This window comes from Misgurnus anguillicaudatus, chromosome 22 (genome assembly GCF_027580225.2).
Source record: "Misgurnus anguillicaudatus chromosome 22, ASM2758022v2, whole genome shotgun sequence".
NCBI lineage: Eukaryota > Metazoa > Chordata > Actinopteri > Cypriniformes > Cobitidae > Misgurnus > Misgurnus anguillicaudatus.
In genome coordinates this window covers 8,612,765-8,629,308 of record NC_073358.2, presented here as the reverse complement: position 1 = coordinate 8,629,308, position 16,544 = coordinate 8,612,765, and the positions used below count along the sequence as shown (strand labels likewise).

General features: G+C 38.9%; 1 protein-coding gene across 3 annotated transcripts in view; it reads left to right on the top strand.

Moving 5' to 3' along the window:
- Positions 1 to 16,544, top strand: part of col27a1b (collagen, type XXVII, alpha 1b) — a 116,260-nt gene that overhangs the window by 83,041 nt on the left and 16,675 nt on the right. For all 3 annotated transcript variants that reach the window (XR_008643355.2, XM_055200709.2, XM_055200706.2), the window contains exons 28-36: positions 1,507 to 1,560; positions 8,963 to 9,016; positions 10,793 to 10,837; positions 11,872 to 11,916; positions 11,993 to 12,046; positions 15,168 to 15,221; positions 15,382 to 15,435; positions 15,559 to 15,612; positions 15,696 to 15,749. Coding sequence is in view for 2 of the 3 variants with exons in the window: in XM_055200709.2 (XP_055056684.2) it covers positions 1,507 to 1,560; positions 8,963 to 9,016; positions 10,793 to 10,837; positions 11,872 to 11,916; positions 11,993 to 12,046; positions 15,168 to 15,221; positions 15,382 to 15,435; positions 15,559 to 15,612; positions 15,696 to 15,749 (468 nt within the window). In the remaining variant the exon portion in view is untranslated. The remainder of the gene's footprint in view (positions 1 to 1,506; positions 1,561 to 8,962; positions 9,017 to 10,792; positions 10,838 to 11,871; positions 11,917 to 11,992; positions 12,047 to 15,167; positions 15,222 to 15,381; positions 15,436 to 15,558; positions 15,613 to 15,695; positions 15,750 to 16,544) is intronic.

Here is a 16,544-nt window from a genome sequence, read left to right as displayed (position 1 = left end):
GTATGGAGCGTACCGCGCCAGGCGCTCAATTTGCGCGAAATCGCGTCTTCCGTGCCGCACCAAACACCTCATCCGCGCCGCGAGACCTCCAGATGTGCGTCAACGCGTCTTCACAATGACTTAACTTTGAAATCACTCACGCTTCACGTCTCTACCGTGGCTGGTGTAAACGCAGCAAAAGACCTCTGTTCATCTTTTTAGAATTTTTAGATTTAGTCCGAGAGCTTGTTGACCCTTCATTGAAAATCTACGTATGGTTTACTGTCCATGTCCATTAAGGTAATAAGAACATCATCAAAGTAGTCTATTTGACATCAGTGGGTCAGTTAGAATGTGTTGAAACATCAAAAATACATTTTGGTACAAAAAGAACAAAAATTACGGCTTTATTCAGCATTGTCTTCTGTACCCGCGTCTGTTGTGAAGCGCATACCCGAGACTAAAGTCACGTGACTAGAGTGACGCGGCTGACGTGTTATCTGGTGCGCCCCAGCTGGGGTTTTTTGTGCGCCCGGGCTTCGTTTACAGTCTGAGGGAGACTCACGCTGTAAGTGTGAAATAAAAACTTTGCAAACATGTCTGAGGATACCACATCAGTCGCGTCACTGCAGTCACGTGACTTTAGTCTCGCGCATTCGCTTCAAAACAGACGCGGAAGAGATGAAAATGCTGAATAAAGTCGGAATTTTTGTACCAAAATGTATTTTTGATGCTTTAACACATTTTAACTGACCCACTGATGTCACATGGATTACTTTGATGATGTTTTTATTACTTTTCTGGACATGGAGAGTAAACTGTACGTAGATATCAATGAAGGGTCAACAATCTTTTGGACTAAATCTAAAACATCTTAAACTGTGTTTTCCGAAGATGAACGGTTGTCTTACGAGTTTGGAGTCTTTCATTACATTATTTTCATTTTTTGGGTGAACTATCCCTTTAAGACATATCCGTGATAAGTCGTTGACAATCCACTTTTGGGAAACAACAGACAGATTATTTTTTTGCATTTATTTCTGTCTCTTCCCATCCATCAGCATTATGAATGACATAGAATCATATCTCCAGAGATCAGCTGTTTTTTGTATTATTTTGCTTTTGGTATTCCCATTTTAATGTTATCATCTGGTCTGCATCTTTCTAGAAGAATCCTGGAAGAGTGCAAAAACCCCCTTAAAAGCTTAGTGACTCAGTGTCTTGGATTTTTCCATTTGTACATTACACAGCTAATTTAGAAGGTTGAGGACAGGCTCAGACACTAGATGAATGAATTAATGAAAACCCCCAAAACTGCTATTATGCAAATGTTGACATCATGCAAGCTTTGGCAGTGTTCTGGAGCTCATATGAGTCCAGCAGAGTACAAACATAAACAGCACAACATGAAGGCCTTTGAAGGACAGAGCTTTTACCCTGAAGCTATAATTAGGTCAAGTGATGTTTGTTTGCATGCCGGAGACTCAGGATTACAGGATTCAGATCTCAGTTTTCTGTGTTCTACAGGGGCCTCTCGGTTCCAGAGGACTCGGTGGCACGAGGGGACCCAAAGGCGAAAGGGTAATAATCGTTCATTCTGATTTTCTTTGAGGTCGGTCTTTGTATAGGTGTAGACGACGTGCACACGAACCTGATTTATTTTTCCAAATTGTGTTTGTGGGACTGTCTGCACAGTCATTTGGAAGTAATTTAATCCCATTTTGTTTAGACAGTATGCAGTATGTCTGCATCTGTTGCCATAGCAACAGCTTAAGCGTCCGAAAAAAAGCTGTAAGTGTGGAAAGGAAGAATGGAAAACTGGAAGTTTTGCCTCTGTTCATTACGATTATGAAACAATCAGAATTACTTGGATTTTAAACCGCATGCTTATGTGGTTTGGAACGGGTTTGTAGGAAACTGGGATATTCATGTGTTTTTATTTTACCGTTCAGACTGCCAGTAAATTTTTTGCTGACTGTCTGAGCAAGACAAGAGGAACGATGTGAAGTGTTGTCAGTTTGCGATTTCTCGGTCTGTTTCTAACCAAGCTCAGCAGAAATCTCAAAACTTTAAATGTGCATGGATTTCTATAACCTCCGTTGACGTCTGTATGTAATTAAGTTCTCGAACGTTGAGGTACTTTAACATCTTGTAGACGTAGTGTTTATACTGGACTGAATTTGTTTTATATTTACAGTCCGTTAAAACCTAACTTGACCCAAACCAATGGTGTCTTCACGTCTGCTTATGGATATTTCAGATACATATTAACATTAAAAATAATGTTGTTATTAATACATTTTAGCATTTCAAACTTTAATCCAGAGTTATTGCCTCATAGAGCATTTGCCCAAAGCTTTAAGTAACAATAATACAGTATAAAACACAATCAATCTGGACACATCAACACATAGGGAAAGATCTGTCGTATATTTAGAATGAGACTCATTTGTCAGTAAATCTGTTTATAGAATGCTCGAAAATATTAAATCCATCTGTAGTATAATTACGGGTTCTTTAGAAGTGAAACAAAACAATCACAATTCAGTGCCACCCACAGGGACCCACTCCGAATCAAAGCTGCATCCCATCAGCTGGACAGTAAAATTCATATCTAAACCATTTGGATGTGCAACATGCTGGTGGGTGTTAAGTGTAATGGAAACCTGTGGACATCCTGATGGGAAGCTTCTAAACATGAGAACTGTGATGTCATTGATGCGAGATTTATGTTCTCATGAGACGTGAACATCTGAATTAGACACGCACATTTTTCTAAAGCTCCATCCTTAGAGTCATTTCATTTTCATTTCATTTATTTATAAAGCACAAATAAACACAACAAAAGTTGACCACTGTGCTGTACAGAGAAAAATAAATAAATAAAATAAAATAGAAATCAAAACAGTAATAATACATTCCCAAATTTACATCACCAAAATTAAGAAAATGCAAGACTAGAAAGATAAGACTGTAACTTTTATTTAAAATCATAAACAGACGAAGTAGATCTTACAGATAAAGGAAGACTGTTCTATAAATTAGGACAAGTAGAAGAGTAATTTACGTTTACATTTATGCATTCGATAGATGTGTTTATCCAAGTATAGTACATTTGATTTGTGTTCCCTGGGAATTGAACCCATGACCTTTGCACTGCCAACCAGTTGAGCTATCAGCAGCAAGCATCATGGTGTCGTCAAAATTACCATCTTGCACCAGATCTAAAAATTGAATTTGAATTTTTTTTTAAACTAAAAAATATTAGTATTAAAACTAAAAAAGTTATTCAAAGGTGACATAGAATGATTGAACGGAGTATTTATCCTTGTTCTGTAATGTGATATGTAGACAAAACATTTTTTTTTTTTGGGGTCTGTAATGCCTTAGAAGCTTCCTAAAAACCTTTCTCAGATAGCTCTATTAGGGTGGGAGATTTTAAACAAGTGGTTTTGCACCTATTTGGCTCCCCCTACTGGCTTAACTTGCAATCTCATTACTGATTGGTTGACTTTGCTGCCACTCAAAAAATGGAGCCAATTATTTTAAAGTGGAGGGGCAGTTAGATGCCTGTGATGTCATAAGCATCCGTTTTTCAGATTTGGCTGTTTTCTGGCTGACATTTCTAAAAGAGGAATTTCTATGAGACTGAGATGTTTAGCATGTTTAGCACTATTTGTATGTTTGTGAATGTGGGTAGACTACCAAGGTAAAAATGTTTTTTCATTCTCTGTCCCCTTTCAAGTATTCTCCATCTTGTTTGCTATATATGGATTGCACAAAATGATTGACAGGCAGGCAGCACAAGCGCCACAAAATCTTTTGATTGGCTAAACTATTGTCAGTTTTCCACATTTTTTGGTTTGTTTGTTTAGTCTAGTGCCTTTCATTGAAACACCTGTGATATTTTTATTTAGTTAGGGCGCACTCACACTATCCAAACCAAACCGCGCTCGGGCGTGTTTGACCCCCAGAGCCTGGTTTGTTTGAATAGTGTGATCACTCTGTTCCGCGCCTGGGCGCGGGTTGGTTAATCGCGCCGCGGCCGGGTTGCAGAGGTGGGCCGGAGCGGGTTTCACTTGGGCTCAGGCGCGGAAGGCTGTGGTGTGAGCGCAATCGCGCCAGAGCGCGATTCAAAAGGTGAAGACGTCAGTTGCGCGACCACTCACCTTCATCTGCCTCCGTAAAAACCTTTTGATGCGAGCAGCGGGGTTACGTGAATGTCCGAGCTGCACACGTGACGGATCAACCAAGCAATATGATGAAATGTGTGAGGGCTGTCTGTAGTCGCGCACCAAACGTCTCCGAATAAAAAACACAGACTTATCATTACGGTGGGTTCCAGTGTTAAGAGAGAGCTTTACTTCCTGCTTTTTTCAAAACAATCGCATTTTTATGACGAAAGCGCACCCGGACTCGGATCGATAAAGGCCCTGTCCCAAATGGCGCACTTCATGTGGACTTTCGGTCTCGTGGCCTTAAATTGCGCGTTCTCGCTTAGTCTACGAGTCCGTAGGGTGTCCCATCTGTCATTTTTATGCCTTGAAGTGTGCTCATCAGCGCCTCCTTTGCCCCCTTGATGCGGTCTTTAGCGAAGCCCGCACTGCAGCAGGCTTCGCGCACTTTACCATCCCAGAAGTCCTTGCGAAAGGGCAATCAGACCAATCAGACGATGGAAGGGAGGAGCTCACACTGACGGGCAACTTCTCTACCTATTTCCGGTGTGACGCTCGAGTCTGTCCCAAAATACGACTCCGTTGCACCCATGTGGACTCGCATTAAGGGTCCCTAAAGTCTGGACTACGTGATGTCATCAAAGTGTGGACTCTGAGGAGGACCACAAGTCCGGAGTGTGCCATTTGGGACAGGGCAAAAAAGTACAGTGTGAGTGCGTGCACCTGGGGGAGTAGGGAGGGGTGACAATCGCGCTGGGGCTTGGTTTGTTTTGGATAATGTGAGTGCGCCCTTAGACAACTATAAATGTTATGATTCAGTCCAAGCTCCACACATTGTAGAGAAACATTTATTAAGGTAAACAGGGTGCTGTATAGGGATGACGTATTTTATTGGAATCGAGTTTGCATTTTAGCATTTTGGTTTCATCGTCTGGAAGTCAGTGGGTTTTTGAATGGGATTTTCGTTAAACTCCTTAAAATAAGATCTTGGGTTAACATTAGGGATGCACCGAATCCAGATTTTTTGGGTTCGGCCGAATACCGAATTCACTGTTTAAGATTCGTCCGAATCCGAAACCAAATACCGAATCCTACTCGCATCCTTAGTCCATTAACACAGTAAAACACCTTTATGAAGTAAACAACGTCCACAGCAGTGTATTTTTCATTTTATTTAATTTTAACTGTACATTATGCCAGGATGACAAGTTGGAAAAACTATTTTGACAATTACCATAAGCCTAAGCATAATGAAAGCGATGCGTTGTGACATGCTCATTTTTCCAATAAGCAAACAGCTCCGCGCTGAAAACAATGTCAGTTTTCACACGACCGTCAAATTACAGTGGAGGAGGGGCGGGACATTACCACAGCAACCAACCGGCTCACAGCTGAAGCATCACAGCTACCAAGCGCTCGGCTGAAAAGCAGCTGGCATTTGGCGTCCTCAAGGCGTTTTCAGCCGTGTTTAAAAGTTTTGGTGTGTCCAGCCCCTAAGGCTCACCGAAAGAAAAAGCTCATCTCCACGTCAGCACCCGATGTGTGTAAACAACGGCCACGTGACGTCGACCAGCGTAGCGCAAGCCTAGGGTTCGGTTCGGTGGAAAAAAATCTAAGATTCGCCTGAACCCCGTCAAAAAGCCCAGTATTCGGCCGAATCCGAATCCTGGATTCGGTGCATCCCTAGTTAACATAAAGTTAACAAGTGTCCTTAACAGGGCGGTTGATAACAAGTTGCTACATGAGACTACAGACTTTGTCAGGGACTTTAAACATCATCACGCTTGAAGATCTTAAAAACAAAGCAACACGGGCACAATTCCTAACAAAGAGTATTTCCTTATCAGGAAACATGTTTTTAAATGTGTTAAATAAAGTTTTGAAAGAGCTGTCGAAAGCTTGGTGGTGATGATGTTGTAGTCTGTTTGTAACTAGGAGTGGGTTGATACCACTTTTTCCGTACTGATCCGATTTCGATCACTGATTCTGAGTATCGTCCGATCTGATTCTAGTATTTTTATGGATCCATTTGGAATTGTGTGTGTGTGTGTCTGTGTGTGTGTGTGTATAACACACTAGTGATGGGGACAAGATGGCCTATTCCGAGTCAAGACCGAGTCTTTGAAGGGTCGAGACCAAGTTGAGACCGAGTCCGTTGGTTTTCAAATAGAGTCCGAGTCAAGACCGAGTTCTATAGGAGTTGAGACCGAGTCGAGCCCAAGACCATAAAAACATGTCAGTTTTCATATTCAAGATTTAATATCACCTCAATTAATAATCAACAGTTAAGGGGGTCGCACACCGGACGCGCAGCATCGCGTCTAGGACATCTCGGAGGTATCGTACACCGGAAGTGCAGATTAAATAGCGCAAGCTTAGTCAGATAGCATCTACTTCAAAATGCAAAATATACGTTAGCAGCCAATGTTAGTTAGTTGTTAATGATTTGGGACAAATATGATGTTATGTAATGTTAAACTATGTGAGTGACGCTCTGTGGCGCGACAGGGATTTGAGCAACTTACTGAGTCGTAGCTGGGCGCCATGGACAGGCGCTGGTGTGCGTATACTCATAGAAAACAATGTGTTCAAGTTTTTTAAAACGGCGCTGCTTGGCACTGAGCTGCGCGTCTGGTGTGAGGCCCCCTTTAGGCCTACAGACTAAGCTACATTGGGAATTGTTTAGAGGAGCAGTCTTAAAGTCTTACTATGGACTATGCTTTTACTATCATTAAAAAAATCCCTACCACATTTATCATTGTCTGCCTATTTTTCTACACTCTAAGAAAGGATGTGTTAATTTTAACACATTGTTTTGTATTAAACTATTTAACACATTATGTGTTATTTTAACACATTGTGTGTCATTTCGTGTAGAATGTGAGCTTAAATAAATGAAATGGACAAAAAATATGTGTTGTATGGTTTTTTTATATGAACATTGGTCTCGAGGACTCGGTCTGAAATTATGAGTCCTTCTCCTTTCACTGTGGCCTGAGACCGAGTCTTTGAAGGAAAAAACTCTAGACGAGTCCGAGAAAGCAGAAATCGGTCTCGGCTGCATTAACTCCGCGAGCACAATTCACATTCAGTTTTTGTGGCCTTAAAATAGCTTCAAATATGCATTTTTTTTTTTTTTTTGCATAAACCTGTTGAATATATTAGTGTATAAACCATTTATGGCGCTTTTAAAATCTGTCTGACTTTTCTATAGCATGATAGTAACAACCACAAGTAACGCACAGTATCGGATTTGTAATGGCCCTGTTAGTCCAATGCCCGATCCAGCAAAAAAGATCTGGATCGGCCAGATACAGATCCCAAGTATTGGATAGGCCCACCCCTACTTTTAACCTAAGGTTAGCTTTGGATTTCTAGCAAACTCGTTTAGAATTTAAAAGCCTCAATTTACCATAGAAGAACCTTTTTTGTTCCACAAAGAACCATTTCTTTTAGATATTTTTATAATCTGAAAAACCTTTTTTCACTGTAAAGAACCTTTAGTGAAACAGAAAGGTTCTTCAGATGTTAAAGGTGCTTTAAAGAATAATTTAGACAGAAAAGGTTCTTCTATGGCATCGTGAAGCACCTTTATTGAATAAGTGAATCTTCCATTGTCAAGAAACAACTGAGATAAAGATCTCATTTGTGATGTTTTCCTACCTAAGGGCCCCATTTGAGCCTCTGATTCAGTCCAAATGTTAGGATTAACCCCTGAAAGGTCAAAGGTTTTGTGAATGACATCAGAGAACAGAGGCAGCAGTGTACAGACGTCTTTTCTTTAGCAGGAACCATGAAAATCTCCCTATTGATCAGTGTTTCCACCTTTCAGACATCTCAAAGTCGTGAGAAATCATCACATTTGTCATAAAGCTCATGAATCAGCACATTGGAAAAATAACAGCAACTTTAGATTCCATGATGGAAATGCTTCACAGAAGGTCTTTCAAAGCTTAAGTCATGTAGGTCTTTTGTGGCCAGAGTGATTCAGCATCATACAGTAAGATCATACAAATTACTCTTGAGTTATATTAGCGTAATAGCATTTGCCATCTGGGTTTGTCAACATTTGACTCAATGCTAAAATGTACATCTGTTACAGTACTGTATACTGTAGGAGTTGATTATTCCGCTGACTCTGTGCATTACCCCGATAACTACAAATGTTGTTTGTGCAAGTAGGCCCTCTGCTGTTCAATTATGCATCGTCTTATACTATATATTAGGGGTGTGCATTGGCTCTGCCCTCACAATTCAATTCAATTACAATTCACCAGGTAACGATTCAATTCGATTCTACGATGCTTTGAGATGCATCAGAATGCTACTGTACACAACAAGGCAAATTTTTAATCAGTCAAGTAGTAATGTCAAGTGCAACTATTCTCAACAAAAACGGAAGCTTAGCAGCTTTAAGACAATGACAATTATATACCTGAGATGAGAATTTTTGTCTAGTTTCCCATTAACTTCATAGAATCCGAAAGGTGCCCATATGTCCACTTTCCATGGAAAAGGGTGCGTTTTTATTTACCCGTCTATCACGGTCATCTCTCTCCGCCTCAGCCATCTTGATTGCTTTTGTTATGCCTCCGGAAGTAATTGAAACTTCACAACTTTATGGTCCACTCGAGGCCAGAAAATAAACAGTGACATAATCGATTATGGCACTTTGCTGCATCGACGCCGAATCATGTATGTGTGGCCATTGCGATGCATTGCCGAATCGATTATTGTTGACACCCCTACTATAAATCACTGTTGTTCTATCAATGCCAATCACAGGTCTCTGTATTTTCATTACATAGGGTGCAAGAGGACCGGACGGAGCGGTTGGAGAAAAAGGGTTAATGGGAATCCAGGTAAAATGTTTATTTTTAACTATTATAATAATTTTTGCAAAGATAATTGAAAGATCCTTCTGTGGTGAGACAGAATATGACATCAAATGTATCTTATGGTCTGTTTACATAAATGTTATTGATGTATAGACAATATGGGGCTTTTGTGATGTCATCTTATTGATGTCAGGTTTTTTTCCCAAGTATGTACAAATGGAAACAAGCCTGCATGTGACTAATTCAATATTAATCTTAATCTTACTCACCCTCAATCCTTGATGTATATTATGTTTATGATTTTCTAATATATCAGAATTATATTAGAAAATGTCCTGGCTGTTCCAAGCTTTATAATGGTAGTAAATAGTGTTTCCTATTTTAAGCCAAAAAAGTCCATTCATTCTTTACAGAAGTAATCCACACGGCTTCAGGGTGTTATTAAAGGCCTTCGATCAGTGACAGGTCATGACTGCTCTTCCGAGGGGCACAAATTCAAAATAAGTGTCCGGAGTGTCATGTGTGTTGCTCGTGTTTTCAAAATATGTGTTTGTTGCGTCATGTGAACCATGTGCATCACGTGTTTTGTCAAAATAAGTGCCTGCTGCACAAAACCGTTTATGATAAAAAAGACGCTCACGTTCACAAAATACACACAAGACACTCACTTTATAGTAAACTCTGATTACGCATGAGATTATGCGAGTATCTGGTAAAGGCGAACGTCTCTTTTATCATAAACCCTTTAGACGGATCTGCACCAGGCACTTATTTTGACAAGACACGTGATGTACATAGGTTCGCTCGACGCGCCGAACATATATTTTGAAATTACGAACCACACACATGACAGGCTACATACAGTACATGTTGTGACGAACTTTGCATCGTGCGCCCTCGAAAAAGGAAGTCATCGGCCGCCACTGCAATCGATGCAATTTTGTAAGAAAAATCTGAATATTTGAAACTTTACTTACTAAAATAACATCTCGGTTACGATTGTAACCTCTTTTCCCTAAAATAGGGAACAAGACGCTGTGTCTCATTGGCCCACTCATTGTGCATGTAGCGCTCGCTTCACTTTTTTCCGTAGCTGACACGCGCTTCCCTTTTATGCCTTCCGGTATCATATCTCGTCGCCTATAGGATGGACTAGTTTTACTGTTTATTCAGATGGGCAAACGCTGGTGGTTTTACCCAAGTTTCATTTCATGACGCAGCGTCTGGTAATATACAACGCATCCTTTTTCAGTGTAGGGTCTCTTTTCTCCAGTACTTCTCATATGCTACGTCCTACGTCATACAATGGAAATGCACTTTCTTGTGAACGTGCGTTGGTTGTTACCGGAAGCTAGTTATTTTAGTTTGTAAAGTTTAAAATATTACTATTTTTGCATTTGGCAAACACTTTTATCCATAGCGACTCACAGTGTATTTCAGAAATTGCAATGGTAACCTAATGCTGTACCAGTTAAGCTACAGGAACACATCATTTAAAATGTACATTGGTGGTGCCTAAAGCATCTTACATTGAAACACTGAAACATTAAAAGCAACACTGTTGTACTATGATGAGAAGCTATTTCTCCACACCACAGAACAAAAAACATGTGAAACGCATAAAAATTTTAAGCAAAACAACTCGGCACAAAACGTCTATTAAACTTTCCAAAATACATGCTTATGGTTTAAATAAAACAGAATAAAGGAGGATAATTTGATAAGAGATTCTGTTACTCACAATGGAAAATCAATGAAAAGATGCTTGAAACTAGTTTGGATTTTGTCTTCTTTCTTCAGGGTCCTGAAGGGCCACCAGGAAAAGAGGGTTTTACCGGACCAATGGTATAATTACAGTATTTTCATTTGTTTCACATCTTCCTAGATATTAAAAATTGCAAACTAGACGGATTATGGAGATGACCTGCACTGTTGCTTTTCAAAGATTATGTCTAGAAATTTCTTTATGATTAGGGGTTCTCACACTCGATATTGTTAATACAGATCTGTGTTGGGTTCTTATTTGCATAATAATGAGATCATTTATTTAATGAGATAAATAGTGGAGGAATGAGGAATCCATCTTTAAAAGTGGTGATGCACCTGTTCACACTGGCTGTTTAAAATCAGCGTTAGCATGCAAAAATGATAAAAAGTTGATAGCAAAATTGCTAACAAAGCATTTCACACATTTTAAAGGTGCAATGTGTGATTTTATCAGCATATAGTGTTGAGATTGTGAATTGCAACCAACGGCTCAGTCTTTTCGAAGCGCATTAGAGAAGCTACAGTAGCCGGCACAGGACAAACACGTCATTGTCTGAGAAAGCGTAGTGACAAAACACGCCCTGTAGAGCAGTTTGTCTGTTTAGGGGTACTGTAGTAGTATGATGGGTAACATGATGGCAATTTCCATGTATGGAGACCCGTGGTGTAACAATGGCTCATTCTAAGGTAATTAAAACGGTACGGTTCATTATGTTAGATCTTTATACACCACTGATAATATAGTTATGTATTATATTGCATTTTTGCCTAGAGATCCTTCTTAAAATCCCACATTGCACCTTTAACTGTCCAGAGCGGCGATTTTAATAGGATAGATGGTCACTTAGATAAGTGCTTCCCAATCCTGGTCCTCGAGCACCCCCTCCCAAAAAGTTTTAGATGTCTCCTTATTTAACACATCTGATTTAACTCATCAGCTTGTTAGGGATAAATGTTTACCATTTGCAAGGCTGATAAGTTAAATCAGGTGTTTTAAATAAGGAGACATCAAAAACTTTGGGCGGGGGTGCTCGAGGACCAGGATTGGAAAGCACTGACTTGGATTATACAAACTACCGCTACCAATGGATTAATTTCTTAATCTGTATTAGGGTAAAATTGGTGAAACTGGTGAAGCAGGAGCGACTGGATTTCTGGTGAGTAAATAAAATAACTGTTTTCTTATATAAGCTTGAAACACTATACAACTCTGATAAATATTTCCCATTCCAGGGTGTTCCAGGACCAACTGGACCTCCAGGAGCGAAGGGAATTTTAGGAGAACCTGTACGCTTCTCTTTTAAAATTATATACGACTCTGCCTGTTAAAACCAGCTAAAAGAATTTTGAAATCAATTAACATAATATAAAGAACATTCTGTGAAAATATTACCTTGATATTTTTAATATTGACCGAGTTAGGTCAAAAGTGAAATCCAGTCTTTGTTTCTTCTAATCTCATCATTCTAATCGTATTTAATGGACATTGGCTGTCATTTGGCCCACGATAAGATAATGTGAGATATAAAGCATGTATCACGTCAAATACAGGCTAACAAATACACATTTGACATGATACATGGCTTTCTATCTCGCATTCTTTGGCCAAAATACCAAATAGCGTCATTAAATGCTATGATGTATTAAATACGCCATAGCAAATTAATGATCGTCTTTCTGTCAGTACTGCGATAAATTTTTCTGATTAATCTTAACACTGTTACTGGACATGCTTTGAAAGAGTAATCTGAAATAATCACAATACAAATAGGCCGTGGACAATTTATATGTGTGCTCACATCATTACAGTAAAATGACGCTGAAAGAGTGTGCGTCATACCCCCCTGCTAATGTATGGCCCACAGCGCATACAGAAAAGTGAAAAATACAAAAAGAAAATTGCTTAATTTTAATTTGTTCAAATTTTCATTTCTTAAATTACAATTTAGTAAAAGTATATGGAGCCAGAATGATCTCAATAATAATTCACGCAAAAAACTTGATGCACACACGCATAGCCAAATTATATATGATATTATATTTATATATTTTCACACAATATGTTTCACAAACGAAAAACACAATTCACAAATGTACAACTGTGCAGAAAAGTTTTGAATGTTTTTTTTTTCGTGACTGAGAATGTGCGAATCGACTTTTTTGTTTGTGAATCGCCTTGGATTCATGTGTCAGTTTTTTTAGACTTTCCTGGCAGCGCCAACATGGGTCACTGGTACTCTTTAGCCCAGGGGTCTCAAACTCAAACTGGCTTGGGGCCATTTTTAAGACAGACAGTTCATCGGGGGGCCGCAGAGCTATTTTAACGTTCAAAAAAGTACAATGTTTCTGTAAATGTCATGTTAAATTTCTATTATTTAATGTATAATAATACTTGAAAATATATAAGCAATGGTTTTATCTTTTTAATATACATTATTTTATAAAAGTAGCCTAAGTAAATCTTTTCTTAATCTTAACTAAGACCTATTAAAACCTTGCACTAAACTAACAAATTTAATTCCTGTATACATTTATAAACTATTATAAAAATTACCACCAGTAAGTGTTTCTGTTTTGATTTATTTTGGATTGTTTTCAGTCATAGTATTGACTTCATTATGTTCTTTGTTATTTCAGTTTTCATAAATGTTCTATTATATGTGGGAAAATATTAATAATTGAAAGTGATCCCATAACTTTTGAATTAGTCCATGTTATATAAGATATATTGGACAGAAAAAATAATAGTACTGCTCTATGTGTATTTGAATAGAAAGCTACATAATAATATATTATACTTCATTATATATAGCAGTATACATACTTTTATCTTCTTTACATTTCTCCTCATCTTTTCTCAACCTGGGCACTTTGATGGCTCTTTTCTTATCTGTAGTTTAAAATGTGTTGCATTACATATACCGCTCTGCCTCCATATGCGGTGTTTCCATTAGATGCTGTGACGTGAGGTGAACTAAGCCCACCGCAGCTCGATCTTCTCTGAGTAACAGCTGATATCCACCCGGAAGTAACAAATCTTCTCTAGACAAACACTACAAAGTCCCGACCAGATTAACTGATCGCATGGTGACAATGGTATGATTGACGCGAGGTTCAGTTGAGGAATTAAAATCCGATCACGCATTCAGTGATCCTCGACATCACGGAACGTGCGGTTCATGGCTGCGTAGCAACCGGTGACGCGCCCCACGCCCCGGAGCGCAACTTCCGCTCCCGAGCACTTTGGAAAGTAATGCTTTGACTCGTTTTAACGCGTTGTTAGACGCGACATGTGAACGAACACTTGAACGTTTAAATAAAAAATCAAACGAATATAAAAAAAGTGAATAAAAATCTTTCTGCGGGCCAGATTATTTTATATTTTTGAAAGTTGACGCGGGCCACAGAGAGGGGGAGGGCGGGCCACAAATGGCCCGCGGGCCTGGAGTTTGAGACCACTGCTTTAGCCAATCAGATGCGAGCTCACTATTGAACCAATCATAACCTGCCAAGAGCGCAGCACTCAAGGAGTTCAGCTTTGCACATCTTTTGCGCAATCTGGCTTAATTATAACGGAAATGTGTGTTATTTTAGCAATATTAATTTATGAACCAATATGAAATAAAGTAATAACTTAAACGTGCATTTACCATTTTGTATATATTTTGTGCACGTGAATTAGGTTTCATGCGTGTGAATTTGACTACGTATGTGTGCATCATGTTTTTTGCGTGAATTATTATTGAGATCATTCTGGCTCCATAAAAACAAAATTAAGAAAAGGAGAGAAAATGACAATAGTCCAATGATGAGGTTATCCAGAAAAATAAAAAAATAACGTTGAGTTTCATTTTTTATTTTTGCATTTACAATGTATGGTCTGAAAATTGAATTGTGAAGCGTTACACAGACCCATTTCTAACAACTTTGGGGGTTCATATGTGGTTTTACCTCTAACAATACTTGCACAACGAACTATCACTTAAATAGATTGTTATCAAGTCAATCACACGTTATTAAATTAGTGAAAAAACATAACGGAGACATACTCTTATGTTCTTTACAAACTGGAGATCTATACTTACTGTAGTTGTTGTCATAACATACTGTATTGTTGCACTGTATAGGTGTTTCAATTAATTCATTAATTAATTTGTTACATTTATATAGCGCTTTTCTGCAGCACTCAAAACGCTTTACATATGAATGGAGGATTATCCTCAACCACCACCAATTAAAGAAAAGTAAACATGCGTACAACTTGAGAAATTAGCATTAAGCCAAAAGCACGATGCGCTATTTTATCTCAAATTATGTAGACAATGTGCTATTCTCATCTCAAATTAGGTCATATGTCCCTTCTTAATTTAGTTAGTAGTTGTCATCACTGTCTTCTGTCTGTTTACAGGGTCTTTCAGGGCCACCTGGAACTGTAGGTCCATTGGGTGAGATTGGAGCAATGGTAAGTTTTGCCCAATACAATAAACAATTAAAAACAAACAAGTAACAGATTTTGCAGCAAATCATAAATTTGTTTTTAGTAAGCAAGTCAATATAGACACAATAGAGCTTTCATATCATTCACAAAGATACATCCTAATGTGTTTTGGTTTATTGAAAAGGGACTGCCGGGAAAAGCTGGAGAGCGGGGCTTACCAGGTGAACCAGGAGAGAAGGTGAAGCATCTGTTGTGGTTTCACTTCTACTTTGCATATACATTTACACATTTGACAGACACTTTAATCCAAAGTGATTTATAGTGCATTTCATCTATACTTAGACACCCCTTTTTATTTTAGGGTGATGTTGGATCTCCTGGTAATATGGGAGAGCAAGGCTTGATTGGACCTAGAGTATGTCACTTTACACATTACTATGAACTATATTTGTGACTGTCTTTAAAATAGTAGAGATGTATGAGGAAGTTGTCTTTTAGGGTGATCCTGGTCCTGATGTGGAGGCTGGTCCGGGCGGTCCTGATGGAGCTAAGGTCTGAAAAGTGTGTGTGTGTGTGCGTGCGTGTGTGTGTGTGTGTGTGTGTGTGTGCGTGCGTGTGTGCTTGTGATGAACAATAAACTGCAAATATGTTTATTTTTGCTTGGATAGAAAATATTTGACTTCATGTTATGACATTTCATTATTGATCCTCCTAACCAGCTGTAAGGCGTCATGCGATTCAAAGGAGAGTTGTTTTCTTAACCAGGTGCAACCAGAGGGACTTTAAAGGGACACTTCACTTTTTTTGAAAATAGACTCATTTTTCAGCTCCCCTAGAGTTAAACATTTGGTTTTTGCAGTTTTGGAGTCCATTCAGCTGATCTCTGGGTCTGGCGGTGTCACTTTTGGCGTGGCTTGGCATGGTCCATTGAATCTGATTAGACCATTAGCATCGTGCTAAAAAATAACCAAAGAGTTTCAATATTTTTCCGATTTAAAACTTGACTCTTCTGTAGTTACATCGTGTATTAAGACCGACGTAAAATTAAAAGTTGTGATTTTCTAGGCAGATTTGGCTAGGAACTATACTCTCATTCTGGCATAATAATCAAGGACTTTGCTGTCGTAACATGGCTGCAGGAGGCGCAATGATATTACGTAGTGCCCGAAAATAGACCCCTGCTATTGAAAGTTACTAAGGGGACTATTTTTTTGGCCATATCGGCCTAGAAAATCGCCACTTTTATTTTCCATCATTCTTAGTACACAATGTAATTACAGAAGAGTCACATTGGCGGGGGTCTTTCCTATGCCATGGCCATGAGGGGGTCAGAGGCAGTTTTATAAC